This window comes from Psammomys obesus, unplaced genomic scaffold (assembly GCF_907164565.1).
Source record: "Psammomys obesus unplaced genomic scaffold, mPsaObe1.curated_primary_1811, whole genome shotgun sequence".
NCBI classification, from domain to species: Eukaryota; Metazoa; Chordata; class Mammalia; order Rodentia; family Muridae; genus Psammomys; species Psammomys obesus.
In genome coordinates, this window is record NW_026590050.1 from 221,133 (window position 1) to 235,190 (window position 14,058).

The 14,058-nt window shown below is 49.7% G+C and overlaps 1 protein-coding gene across 1 annotated transcript; it reads right to left on the reverse strand.

Annotated features, from left to right (window-relative positions):
- Positions 1–1,334: 1,334 nt before the first annotated feature.
- On the reverse strand, positions 1,335–10,656 carry Znf783 (zinc finger protein 783). The gene is made up of 7 exons (XM_055605544.1): positions 10,275–10,656; positions 7,681–8,019; positions 7,471–7,597; positions 7,224–7,352; positions 5,041–5,166; positions 3,489–3,596; positions 1,335–2,384 (listed from the first exon to the last, which is right to left on the reverse strand). Exons 1-7 carry the CDS (start codon positions 10,296–10,298, stop codon positions 1,645–1,647), a joined length of 1,593 nt encoding a protein of 530 aa, XP_055461519.1. The 5' UTR covers positions 10,299–10,656; the 3' UTR covers positions 1,335–1,644.
- Between the last annotated feature and the right edge of the window lie 3,402 nt (positions 10,657–14,058).

The window sequence follows — 14,058 nt, forward strand, 5'->3', positions numbered from 1 at the left end:
TAGAATACTTGTTTCCAGAGAGAGCATCTAAAGCATTAGAAAAGAGGCCTAGGAAGCTCCCGAACAGCAGCAGTGAGCTCTCCCAGCGGAGGATTAAGCTTGGGACAGATATACTGTGCACATCCTGTCTGAGCATTTGACAGTTGCTGTCTTGCTTGTAGGCCTAAACAATGGTTGGGTGAGCAGACAAGCAGAGTTCAGAACCATGAACTGCCACAGACTCGCTTGCTTACTTACTGCCCCAGGGATGATGGCACTGTTACCCTTGGCCTCATCTCTTCAGGACTTTTGAGTGGCAAGGCTCTGAAGGGCATCAATAACAGAGGCAGGGATGAAGGTACCCGAGCCTGCCTGAATGTGCTCTGGGGGCTGAGTGCCAAACAAGAGAGTAAACTCTCAGGAGAACTGGGATCCATAACCCCAGCTTCAGAAGCACCCCCCAGGCTGTCCAGAAACACCCAAGGTGGTGAGCCAAAGAGGCAGAAGAAACCACCCATTCTCAAGACTATCAGGTCTGACACTATCACCTCAAATTCCTGGTCTTGAGCTTGTGCTTTTGAAGGGCTCCTAAAGTACCAGCTCAGCCAGAAAGTGAAGGAACTGCCACTTAGCAGAAGAGAAAGGTCCTGCCTAAACGATTCTTTCTGGGACAAAGGGCAAAGGACCAACAACAACAAAAAAAAGAGACCCAGACTTAGCAGGTTAAAACCAGTCATAGTTGTCTAGTGCCTCTTCTGACACACACAACTCTACAGTGACATCCTGGAGCTCTTCTCCTTGTCACACAGACACATGAGCCTCAAGAAAACTGAAGGATTCCCTAGCTGAGGTCCTAGAGTTCACCAGGCGGGTGCTTCCTGGGCTTGCTTTATATTCTCCTTCAGGCACTTTTGCAGGCCTGCCACAATGGGTCAACCACACTGTCAACCCTGAGGCCTGAGCTTCCTAGCTTCCATTTCCCTCACAACTCAGTAAAAGTAGTAGGGGATGTCACTGCCGTGTGAGGGAGAGGCTGGGGAAAATGAGGCACTACAGGCACTCAAAACCCTTCAGTACCCTGCTTTCAGGACATGTCCACTAAAGCAAGTGTACACTAAGCTGGTCCTCCCACCCTGACAACACCACATGAGGTAGGAGAAAGTTCCTGCCCTTCAGCAGCTTCTGGCCTCCAAAAAAAAAAAAAAAAAAAAAAAGAAAAGAAAAAGAAAAAAAAAACTCAGAGTAACAAAGTTTAAAAATCAAAAGAAAAATAAAGCAAAAGCCTGCTCTGGTCCCATCCTGTAAAGATACAATCTCTGTTCCTACTGACTACAATACCAGCCAAAGGCCACACCTTAAATCTTAAGGAGTTTTTTTTACAAGTCAGGAATGTGCAAAAGAAGGAATTAGGAGGCACCCTGTCACAGTTACAGTCACCAAAAGACTTGATTCTTCCCATTTGAATGGAAAACAAAACCAGACTCTCCAAATCCATCCCAGATTGAGGGACCAACGTCAGGTCAGGCACAAGGGAAAGGCCCTGAGATAATGCAGGTCCTGCCAGGAGAGCGAAAGGGTGTAACGGCAGGCTCCTGGTCAGCCTTCCTCGTTAGGGCTAGGCTCTCCTGGAGGACAGAGGCATGAGAAACGCAGGATTGCCTGGCCTCAGAAGTGGGTCTGCATGTGGATAGTCAGGTGGTGGTTCCTGTTGAAGGCCCGGCCACACTGGGGACACTGATAGGGACGCTCGCCGGTGTGGATGCGCTGGTGACGAAAGAGGTCGGAGGGCCGGCGGAAGGCCTTGCCACAGTAGGGACAGGTCGGCCAACCCTGCCTTTTGCCTGTGTGCTGACGCTGGTGCAGGATCAGGCTCTTCCGTTGCTGAAAGGAGTGCAGGCATTTACTACAGTGGTAAACCTTAGCTGCTGGCCTTCGGCCCATCACCGCGTGGCTTGCCAGGGAACGGTGGCTTGTGGGCTCCTCAGGCACCCAGCGGATGACAGGGCCAGGCACCACCACCTCTCCTGGTTCCAGTGTGGAGTGACTTTCCTCCAACCCAACAGGCAAGCCACTCCAAGCCTTGCTGCGCTCCTTTTCTACGTGGGTCCGCTGATGGATTGTCAGATTAATCTTCAAGCGGAAGTTCTGCCCACAGTCAGGGCACAGGAATGACCGTCCCCGTAATCGGGAAAGGGTGCGGGGTGGTTCTCCCATAGCATCTGCAGCTTGGGGTTCCCCAACCTGCACCCTAGGCACTCCCTGGGCATGATGCCGTCTGGAGCCTCTAGTCTTTTTCCTGGGCCTTTTGTGGACTCGATACATGGGCTGGCTAGGGGACTCCGGAAGGTGCTCCTCAGGTTCATCCTCCGACGGGGCTTCTGTCTTGATGGTCACAGCACCACCACCTAGCAAAGGAATCATTACTGCTTCCAGGAGGACCAGATGGCTCCCCTCAGCAGGTCTTGTTCCAGGCTCAGAACTCTCCTCCTTTCCCCAGGTTCTGTGTCATCAGAGCAGGTCAGGGGTCCTCTCCAGACACCATGGAGCAGGCACTGCCTCATCTACTACTCAACTGTTTGTATCTTACCACCCATTCCCGAAAGCTGAGCTAAGAGCAGCAGAGAAGGGAGAAAGCTACAAAAAACAGGAGCCGGGGACCCTATGGAGTCCAGGATTTGATTCTGGGAGACAGAAGGCGGGGACTGTAGGGAAAGACTCTTCAGCCACGGCAACGCTACTTGTTTTGATGATGATAGTTGTAATCTGAGGACAAGCACCCATGGGCCCCACTTCTTCCAGATCATGATTAAGGGGCCTTGTGGGTCACAGGTGGCTGTAATCCCAACACTGAGGAGGCTGAGACGGGAGAGTTGCCACAAATGTAAGACAAGCCTTGGCTAGACAGGGATTTTAAAGCCACCCAGCTACACAGCCCCTTCTAAACTAACTAACTAACTAAATAAATAAATAAATAATAAAATAATAAAATAAAAGCAAAGCCACCTTTTGGGCCTTGTACGTCACCCACCCCAAACAAATCTACCAGGGTGTGCACTGCCACATCAACCTGTGATTCCTGTAAGGTCTCATCTGAGGAAAGACTGGAACTGACACAGGGCAATGGCAGGGACAGAGCCATGAAAAACACAGGCTGAGTGAGGTGAGGATTCCGGTTCCCAGATTCAGAGAATAAAGGGTCCTAGCATTGAACCCTATCAAAAACCATGGACTCCAGGTAAAGGACCTAAACATAAACTATGGTCAACATGAAAAGTGCGAGATACCACAGGCTGTGAACCCAGGTAGGCCCAGCCACACTGTGGGACTGAGAGAGACCTTATAAACAGCCTGTCTATCACTAGCACACAACAGCCTAAGACATGCAGCTGTCTTCAAGGAGTGACTTTCCACTAAGGCCAGTTGACCACAGCTGACTATTACTACCAAATGGCCCTCTGGGCTTCTATGAGGCTCTGACATAGCCGCAGGTGTCCTCTCCTTTCACTCACCTGGCCCCACAGAAGGCAGGCTATCTGTGGGGGGGGAGGGTGGCAACTCGCCCTCTGGAACGTCTCCCTCCTGCTTAACTGATAAAGAGCTGGTGTTTTCTGGAATTCCTGGGAGAGGGAGAGGGAGATGAAGGCCATTCTTAACACAAGTATCACAGGAGGTGTGGCCATTTCTGCAGCAGGCTCCAGACAGGCTTACGGGCCTGCCGGGAAGAGGCCTGCCAGCTTCCATCTGGAGGCCTTCTGAGATGAGAATATAGCTATGAAGGCCACATCCTCAATCCCATGTAGGCAGGCCCAGGCTCATAACATTTCCCTCCATATCTGTCACCTTCATAAGCCTCAAAACAACAGAAGGTTTGGGTAGGCTCCAGGACAGTGGGCAGGGATAGTGTTCTCTTAAGTTCCATGCATACAGTTGAGCTCCATGCATACATGGGCTGGGAGGAACACAGAAAAGGGGAAAGTCATGTGTTGTGAGGGGAAATGCAAAGAGACCACTAGAAGGAAGGCAACAAGGACTGGGAGTGGGGCCAGAAGGAAGAGTAAGAAGGGAAGAGAAGTAAGCCCAACTCGGCCCATGAGGCTCATGTCCTCTGAGTCGATCTCAAAAAAGGACCAGCGGGAACTGCCTAAAAACAGAAGCAGACAAAGAATCCTGGATGAATGAGAAAAGTCAAGAGTTCGAAACAAGTTTTCAGAGAATACTGAGAAAGTGCAGTGTGCAGACTGGAGGTAGCACACAGACCACCATGTTGACATGAGCACTGCAAAAAGCTCCAGCAGGTCCCAGCCACAACTCTTCTGGAATGCAAGTTTTGATTTCTTTGTAAACTCATAAACATAAACTTATATAAACATGTTTCTGTTTTAATCCCGAGTGTGGGATTTTAGTTTGGCCATATTTTGTCCACATCTGTTAATTGTCACATGTGGGGCATGATCTCTGCCAGCTGGTAACGGCCTTCCACGTGTGGCATGGAGAGGGGCGTGGTCTAGGACTCAGAGAGTATAGTTATGAGGCCTAGAAAGAGAAAAGCAGATTCATGTGGTGGTGGTCAGTCTTGGCGTGTGGTATGTAGCAGTGTGGAGAGAGCAGAGACCAGAGACGGTGTGGCGGTTTGGGGTAGACAGACAGAGGGAAACTCTGGCTAGCTGTGTCTGCGGCTGGCAGAGATTGGTATAGAGCCCTAAAGAACCCCTTGACCCTAAATAGCCAGGAAAAGTAAAGCGGTCTGGGTGCCCTCTCCCCACTAACCTTTCCTCTCTCCTACTTAAGGTTGGGGGGTTGGTGGAAGGAAGGTGGAGGCCTAGACACTCCAAATAGTTTTAAAAAGACCACTACAGGAGGCTTTATGCTACACTCTTCCCCTCGCTCTAGACACACAGGTATGCCCAGGCTCCAACGGTGCTACTCAGACATTTGAGCCCTCAAGCACTGAACCTACCTCTCCGAGGCCCATCTTTTGAGAGCCTAGCCAGCACAGTTTAACATTTGGCTTGTTTCCTATGCTGAGAACACCAGTGTGGCTGTCCAGCTGTCCTTACTCACCAGTACCTGGCTTAGTTGGAGTCATGCTTGCTTCCTCTTGCTGCTGCTCAGGTGTCTGTCTGTCTTCTGGTTCGTTCTGGGCAGGGCTCACTGGACTTGGGGCCTGCTCTGGACTCAGAGAGATGCCTAGAAACACAAACATTGAGCACAATACCAAGGTCTCCAAGACAGGTGAACAGTGATTCTGGGGACACAGTAAAAGCAGAGTCTCTGGGATCCTGGTTAGCAGACCAAAGATAGATGTAAAGATACAATGGCCATGCCCATTGCCTATAGCTCAACTGTCTAAAGCCTCTTTTTTTGTGTCTCACATGTCCTTGTTCCCTGTTAAGCCATCTCACCAGCCCTGTTTTTCACTTTTTACTTTTGAGATAAGCTCTAAGTTGCCCAGGCTGGTCTTAAACTCATTCTGTAGGCTAAGCAGGCTTTGACTTATAAGTCTCCTATCCTCCAAAATAACAGGTCTACAGGCCTGTTCTATAGGCCCTGCTTAAACTTGGACTCCTGATTCTTCCCTGGCTATTTTTGTTTTTTTCGTTCTGTGTTCTTGTTTTATTTTTGAATTACAATCCTCCCACCTCAGACCCTGAGGAGCTAGGATTTTACTTTAATAGGTGAATTGTATGGTACATAAATTATACCTCAGTAAAACTGTTGAAAATGTGGGAGAACTTTGATGGGGTTTTTATATATTTAAAAGACATAAATCCAACGCAGTATGTTGACTTTGGGTTATTAAAATCAAGTTCCTACTGGAAACAGAATAAGGACCAGATATTTTCTGAGGTGGGTGATAATATTGTGTTTATGTCTAGAAAATGGGAGAGGATTGGCAAAATCTCCACCACTGGCTTGCTTGCTTCCTTCCTTCCTTCTTTCTTTCCTCCTTTCCTTCTCCTTCCTTCCTTCCTCTTTCTTTTCCTTCCTCTTTTCCTTCCTTCCTTCCTTCCTTCCTTCCTTCCTTCCTTCCTTCCTTCCTTTCTTTCTTTCTTTCTTTCTTTCTTTCTTTCTTTCTTTCTTTCTTTCTTTCTTTCTTTCTTGACACAGGGTCTCAACCTAGCCCAGGCTTGCCTAAACCTTACTACTGAAGAGCAGTGATGATCATTTGGTGGTTACAGTCTTGTTCTAGTTGGCTTATGTTTAAATTTTTGGTTTTGTGGTTTTGTGGTTGTTGTTTGTTTTCTGAGACAGGCTTTCTCCGTGTGTAGCCTGGGCTGTCCTGGAATCACTCTGCAGACCACCTGCCTCTGCCTCCTCAATGCTGGGATTAAAGGTATGTGCCACCACTGCCCAGCTTTGTTTAAAAACTTTTTTTTTTTTTTAGAAAAAAAAAAAAAAAAGGATGTGTTTACTTTCTTGCCAAACATGGTAGCACAGGTCTTTAATTCTAAAACCTGGAAGGCAGAAACAGGCAGATCTACATGAGTTCAAGGCCAGCCTGATCTAAATAGTGAATGCCAGGACAGTCAGAGCGTAACAGTGAGACCGTAAATACATGCATCTGCGTGTGTGTCAGCTTTGGCCTGCATGTATGTCTGTCTACTACATGCATGCCTCCTGCCTACACAGGCCACCAGCTTCCCTAAACTGGAGTAACAGACAGCTCTAAACTGCCGTGGATGCTAGGAACTGAACACGAGTCCTCTGAGCAGTGAGTGCTCTTAAACACTGAACCTCCCCAGCCCTCAAAGGAGGCACTAATATCTCGTATGGAGCCATTGTCAGACACTGGCTACGGAGCAGGCCCACCCTGTCCAGCAAGGAGCCATCCCATCCCAGAGCACCACAGCAGCAACTGTCTCCTGCTGCTGGCAGAGCTGACCAAGTGATGGCAGATGGACATGGATACCACTGAAGGTGGCACAAAGTAGATGCCACTATGCTTTACCATAATTGACCATCAGCCCACTTAGGAGATAACTATTGTATCCTTGGCCTGTGTTTGCCATCTTTGACCTCACAACCACCCCGTTTGTGCTGGTGCCTCCTACAAAGAGGCAGAATCCTTACAGCTCTAAGGAGAAGCTGTTTACTTCCACTCAGAGCGGCCTCAGACGCTGTGCAGCCCGCTCCGGATAAAGGCCCTATGGTCCCTTCCCAGCTCCAGAATGGTCCATAGCCAGGAAGGTTGTTTGTTGTTGTTCACTTTGCCCCAGCAGTTCCCAACATGTGCCAACACTTACCAGTGTTTAGTTTCCTTGGGCATACTGTTTCTTCCTCACTCCCCTTCTCCTGGACCCAGGAGCCTGGAGGACAAGGCTCTTCTCCCCTCTCTATCTGGGTGAGGATGTCTGGTTTGGAGATGGCATAATCTGCAGATAGAATGGGGAGGGCATGAAGAAAGATCTGGGTCTGGCTGCCCAAAGCAAAGGCAAAGACTGCAGGAAGCCATCCCCGGATGGAAGCCCAGGTATTCCTCTGCAGCCTTACCCAGGGAGACCAGCATCTCATAGTTGCCTCTCATCACATGCTTGTAGAGTTCCTTCTGCCAGTCCTCCAGTTTGTCCCACTCCAATTCGGAGAAATACACAGCCACATCATCAAAGGTCAGGGGCACCTGAAACCACAGTGTCATACTCTCACCTACATGCTTATAGGCACAGGCCCATAGGCTCCTACCTCAGGACTCCCAAAAGCTACCTTGGGGACCTCGCCCTTGCTGCCGGGTGGCAGCCGCAGAATCCAGAAGTTCCGGTTGCGCAGCAGGTTCTCCATATTCTCCAGCCGCCGCTGCAGCAGCCCATTCTCCTGCAGCAGGGTCCCCAGCACGGCCCACTTGCCCTCCAGCTGGCTGCTGAACTCCACAGCTGTCTTCTCACAGTCAGCCAGCTTCTTCTCGGCTGTCCCTGAGCGTCCCTCCAGGGTCAGCAAGCGGGACAGGCAAGATTCCACTTTCTTCTCCAAGGCCTGAACGGCAGCCACCACAGTCCACAGTGTGATCTCTGGGGAGTAGCGGTATGAGCTCGTCTCTGCATCTGGCTGGGGTGAAGAAAAGGTAGGAGGCTTCTATTACACAGCTGCTTGTCCCTCTCAGAAAGCTGCTCAGGAGACAGGAGAATCACATCAGCAAAATAGCCACATCGAAAAACAGGCACAGCGTCCACATACTCTCAACCTTCACAAACTGAGGCAGGGGGATTACTTCACGCTCAAGGGCAGCCTGAACTAGTGAGCTCCAGGCTAGCCTAGACTCAAGAGTTGAGACCAGCCAGGTAGAGTGGCACGTGCCTTTAATCCCAGCACTAAAGGCAGGAGGATCTCTGTGAGCTCAAGGACAGCCTGGTCTAGTCTACACGGCAAGTTCCAGAGCAGGCAGGGCTGAATTGTATAACTGTCATTTAAAAAAAAAAAAAAGGCATTTTGTCCATGTACCTACAGGTCTACATTCAAAGACTCACCCAACCTGGAATAAAAGTAAAAATATTTGGAAAGAAAAAAAAATGTATCTGTTCTGAACATGTATACACTTTCCTTGACATCATTTTCTCCACGATGAAATTATTAGATTTAACGTATTTTGGAGCACATCAGTAGGGTATATGCAAACACTAATTTATGTAAGGGACTTGAGCATCCCTTGGTATCAGCTGCAGTAATTACAATAATGGGATAGGCCGTGTTGAGATCTATCCTGTTAGCAAGTTTCTTGGGATATCAGGTACTGCCAGACAGCTGAGGGATAAGAGCAGGTGGACGGCCCCACTCCCATAACCTGTGAGCCCCTTCCTTGCAGTAGGGGAACCCAGAAGGCCACACAGCAAACTAAAGGAAAGGAGGGGTTCCCTTCAAAAAGTTTCTAGAAGACTAAGGTTTCAGAAACTTGTCTGAAATGTACTGGTAATAATAAATACCACTTACTGAGAGATTTTTCCAGGTGAAAGGTCTTCTAGAATGTTCCCTGAACTGGCACACTGAACATTACCAAGCTACTCTTCTTTTTGTTGTTGTTGTTTGCTTGCTTTTTTGGTGTTTTTTTTTTTTTTTTTTTTTTTTTTTTTTTTTTTTTGTGTTTGGTTTTTTTTTTTTTTTTTTTTTTTTTTTTTTTTGAGACAGGGTTTCTCTGTGTAGCCTTGGCTGTCGTGTAACTCACTGTGTAGACCAGCCTGGCCTCAAACTCAAGAGATCCGACTGCCTCTGCCTCCTAAATGGTGGGTTTAAAGAACGCCACCACCACCAGGCTTCAAGCTACCCTCATAAAAACTGCTAAACTTTCAGTGGTTCTTAACCTTCCATAGCTGTGACCTTCATGTTGGGGTGACGCCTGTCCTAGTCAGGGTTTCTATTGCTGCAACAGAACACCATGACCAAAAAGTATATCCGGGAAGAAAGTGTTTCTCTGTCTTATACTTCCACATTGCTGTTCATCACTGGAGGAAGTCAAGATAAGAACTCACACAGGGCAGGATCCTGGAGGCAGGAGCTGCTTACCGGCTTGCTCCCTTATAGAACCCAGGGCTACTATCCTGGGGATGGCACCACCCACAGTGGGCTGGGCCCTCCCCCACTGATCACTGATTGAGAAAATGCCGTACAGCTGAATCTCACAGAAGCATTTCCTCAACTGATGCTCCTCTGTCTCTGATGACTCCAGCTTATGTCAGTTGACACAGAACCAGCAATACAACCCCAAGAATAAAATTATTTTGTTGCTACTTCATCACTGTAATTTTGCTATTGTTACGAGTCCTAATGTAAATATCTAATATGCAAAGCCAAGGGGTTGCGACCTACAGGTTAGGAACCATTAGTCTTTAAAAAACACACACCAAAGGCCACAAAATTAGAAAACCTGTTGCAAACTGCGTTCAGTATAAAAGTAAGAGTCGCTAGGTGTTTTAATCCTAACGTGTTGGCCTGAGCCTAAGCTCAACGTCTACCTGACCCTTCGCTGCCTCACACTGGCTCCTCCCTGGCTGCTGGGCCGCAAAACAAACAGTGTCTTCTGCGGGGTCCTTCGAGGCCTTCCGGAGAAACCTGAGCTTCCGGCCTAGCGTGGCCACGGGAGGGGGTCAGGTCACGGTCTCCGGTCTTAGGGCCTAGCCCACCGGGCCTGGGGTGTAGGCCGCCCGCCGCCCGCCGGGTGCAAGCCGCTGGCTTAGGCGGCCCTACGTGGACTCCAGGCCGGTGGCTCCGTGACCCCAGCGGGCGGGGCTGGGGCCGGAGTGGGGAGGGGGCGCCCCGGGTCGGGCGAGACGAGACCCTCGTACACGGCGGCCAAGGGCTGGGGCGCTTACCCGGCCGGGCGCCGCTTCAGCCATGGCTACCGCGTCGTCTCTGGGCTGCGGTCCTCCGCCGACAGATGGGGCCAGGCGCGGGCTGTGATCCTCGGTCGACCGGTCGGGCCAAGCGCCGGCTGCGCGTCAGGGACCAGCGGGAGTCGCCCAGCCTCGGAGCTGCTGCCCAGCGGCCGCAAACTGCACGCCGTCCCGAGCCACGTGCCCAGCTGGCCCTTTAACTGCGCCGCGGGGTAGGCCGCGGCCCGGCGCGCACAGCGCCCCCTGCGGGCGGAAGGACCGCGCCGTGCGACGCTCCGCCCGCGGCCGCCAGCCTGCGCGCTCGCCCGGCCACCTCGCCCGGCCCGCTCGCCCTGTTCGCTCGCCCTGCCCGCTCGTCCGGCGCCCTCGCCCGGCCACCTCGCCCTGCGCCCTTGCCCGGCCACCTCGCCCTGCCCGCTCGCCCTGACACCTCGCCCGGACACCCCGTCCTGCCACCTCGCCCTGCCCGCTCGCCCTGACACCTCGCCCTGTTCGCTCGCCCTGCCCGCTCGTCCTGCGCGCTCGCCCTGCCACCCTCCGGGGCGCCCGTCGGCGGGCCGCGGGCTTCAGGCAAGCCCACGGGAGGGTGGATTCAGGGAAGACGCCCGCGAGGGTAACGCTCGGGAGATTTCCACGCTCTGTGCGCGGGCGGAACACCTTCATCCCGAGCGTTCACTTTCCCTCTTCTACGGCCTCCAACCGAAAGATGGGAAGGTAGGGGGGAACATAAAGGTTTCTAAACTCTTTTTGGTTTTTCAGAACAAATGGGGAGCCCCAAGGGAAATAGTGCGTCTAAACCCGTGCGAGCCCGGGACTCGGGTGTACCTCGGTGCTTGAGCGCTTGCCTGGCTTCGCCAGAGCCCGAGGAGGTCGGGTATTCTCCCCTCTCGCACCCACCTTCCAGGCTCTTAGCCTCTGGGATTTATGAGTCTCTTTGGCAAACCCTGGGCAGAGCCCCTCTTCCAGCCCACTCTGCCACACCGTCTGGACTTGCTCATGGGCATCCTGTTGGCTTGGTTCCAGGCGGGACCTGGGGGTGGCCGTCCTGCTCTTCCTGCCAGGAGCCTTTCAGATGGACTGGTTCACTTGTGAGGCTCTAACCAGTTCATGCCCTGAGATATCCTGAATAAACTATTCCGTTTAAGATCACTTCCCTGCTGAAACTAGAAAGCATTACTAAAATTAACCTTGGAATATTAAGTAAAACCTTTTTCTTTGTTTCCTGCATTTTCCACTCATGTTTTGGTCTTTATCCAATAAGCTAATAAACTTCCAGCCTGCAACCGTCTTTTGTATCTTTGGGTTTGTTTTGGGATGTGTATGTGTGTGTGTGATTATCTCCAATCAAAGTATGTGTGAGCTGACATAGTATGGACACAAAGAAACTAGATACCCTTCCTCTAACGTGCACCTTTGGCATTTAGCGCTAGGAATTACTACTTTGAGTTATATCAAAGTAAGAGCAGTATCACATTTAACTCTAACAAGACCCAAATCAACATCTAGCATTATTCTTTGGACTTATCTTTAAACGGGGTCCTGTTATGTAGCACAAACTGGCCTCAGACCCCCAGTGCTGGGACTGCAGGCGTGTGCCACCAGAACCAGCTCTTCTGAGAGTTGTTGCTTAAGTAATCCCACCTAAAGACAAACTGCAAACATGTGCTCAACATAATAGGAACCTCAGTAGGATCACATCAGAGGTCAGTCTAAGGTATTTAAGGTTATAAAACTAATAAATTGTGATCTTTAAAATAATAGTTAAGGCATGGCGGCACATACCTGTAATCCCAGTGACTTGGGAGGCTAGGGCAAAATTGGTGCTTGTGAGTTCCAGGCCAGCTTGTGGATTTCAGACTGCCCTGAGTGAGTGTAGTCGTGGTGAGATTAAGATCTTCCCTAAAGAAAATAACAACAACAAATAATTGTTAATGTGCAATACAACCAGAGGAATCTGAAAATGTATTAGAAAATGAAAAACATTAATGAGTTTAACTCATAGGATCTCTATAGGGACGATAAACTTGTATGTGGCCTGGACTGGCCTTCAACTCAGGACAATCCTCTTGTTTTGGCTTCCTTAGAACTGAGTTACAAATCATGAGACACCACAACAGGCTAAGTATGACAATTTTTGTAGTGTTTATTTTTATTTGTGTGAGTATATGGCATGGCATTTAGGTTGCTTGAGGAGGCCAAGAGAGGCTGTTGTATCTCCTGAAGCTACAGTTACGGGTCATTGTGAGCCACTTGACATGGATGCTGGGAGCTGAACTTGGGTTCCCTGGAAGAGTAGCAAGAGGTCCTAACCCATGGGCCATCATCATTTCTCCGGCGCCCTAAGTACTGAATTTCAGACAGCATGAATTTTAGAAGCTACCTCTAAAGCCAGGCATGATGGTATGGGCCTGTAATCCCAGCGTTCAGGAGGCTGAGGCAGAGAGATTATCCTGAGTTTGAGGCCAGCCCAGGCCACATAGTGAGTACCAGGCTAGCTGGGGCTACATACATTTTCAAAAGAATCAAAAACAAAGACAAAAGTTCCTCAAAGCCAACACTACTAACTCAGATGTCATTGTGCATCTAGTCTACCTTAGGGGCCTGCTGAAAGAGACTGCAGGGAGATTTACATTGCTAATTCCCAGGAACCATGGTCTACAGACTCGAAGGTTACAATCCTTCACATCAGTTCCCAAAGTTACCTGCCATTCAATGCTGGATTTATATATTTTAAAACCACTTTGCCCCAAAATGTGGTTTCTTGAGCAGACTAGTCTGGTTTGTCAGGCTCACTGTAGCTCTGATGTAAGTTAAAACTACTCTCATGGCCTGGAGAGGTGGCTCAGAGGTTAAAAACACTGGTTGCTCTTCCAGAGGTCCTGAGTTCAATTCCTAGAAACCACACAACCATCTATAGTAGGATCTGGTGCCCTCTTCTGGTGTGCAGGTGTACAGAATGGTATACATAATAAATCTAAAAAATAAGATTACCTTCGTAATATTTTTAGATTTTAGATTTTATTTTAATTATCTGTATTGGGGCATGGGATGCAGGTGCCCAGAAAGGCCAGAGACATTGGACCTCCCTGGAACTGAAGTTGCAGGCTGCCTGACCCAGGTGTTGGGAATTTAATTCAAGGGCTCCGAAAGAGCAGTTCTTGCTCATGAACTACATTCGGCCCCATTTAACTGGAATCAACCTTTTCTTAAAAACAAAACAGGGTCTTGCTATACAACCCTGTCTAGTCTGAAACTTCATTAAATAGACTAGGCTGTTTCCTGAATGCTACCACAGCAAACCTGTACTCCTCTTTTCCCACAAGGCCTCACTCTGGCCTCAGCTCTCTGGCCCCACCCCATGCTAGCATGACAGACATGTGCCGCCACCTCCCGGCTTAGATTTTTCCCAATGCAGATGATCAGTCAACACAAGTGAGGCTGTCTCTTTTGAGGGCCCAGTAACAAACGGACAACACTTATGAACTAACAACATTAGGGACATCTAAGGTGGAGGCCACAACCCTTTACTAACAGGCACAGGTCACTCTGAAACAGCCAGCCTTGGGCCTCTGCTATTGAAGGTGGGGCTGTCGGAAGCTAAGTCTTTGGTCACCTAAGATCACTCAAGGAATAGGGTCAGGATATTTATTCAAGTATTATTGTGCCCACTAAGAAAAAGGAACAGCTCAGGCAGCATTCCCATGAGCTGCCTCACCCTGTAATCCAGGCATGTTATAGTGAGATGTAGATGTTCAAACTGGGG

Bases quoted from the DNA above. Each gene is read 5' to 3' on its own strand.
- Znf783 (XM_055605544.1), bottom strand. From the start codon at position 10,298: ATGGCTGAAGCGGCGCCCGGCCGG. The intron at 7,353-7,470 runs GTAAGGCTGCAG...TTCTATCTGCAG, and splicing joins TGAGATGCTGGTCTCCCTGG to ATTATGCCATCTCCAAACCA. The intron at 5,167-7,223 runs GTAAGTGTTGGC...TTGTGTTTCTAG, and splicing joins CCCAAGGAAACTAAACACTG to GCATCTCTCTGAGTCCAGAG.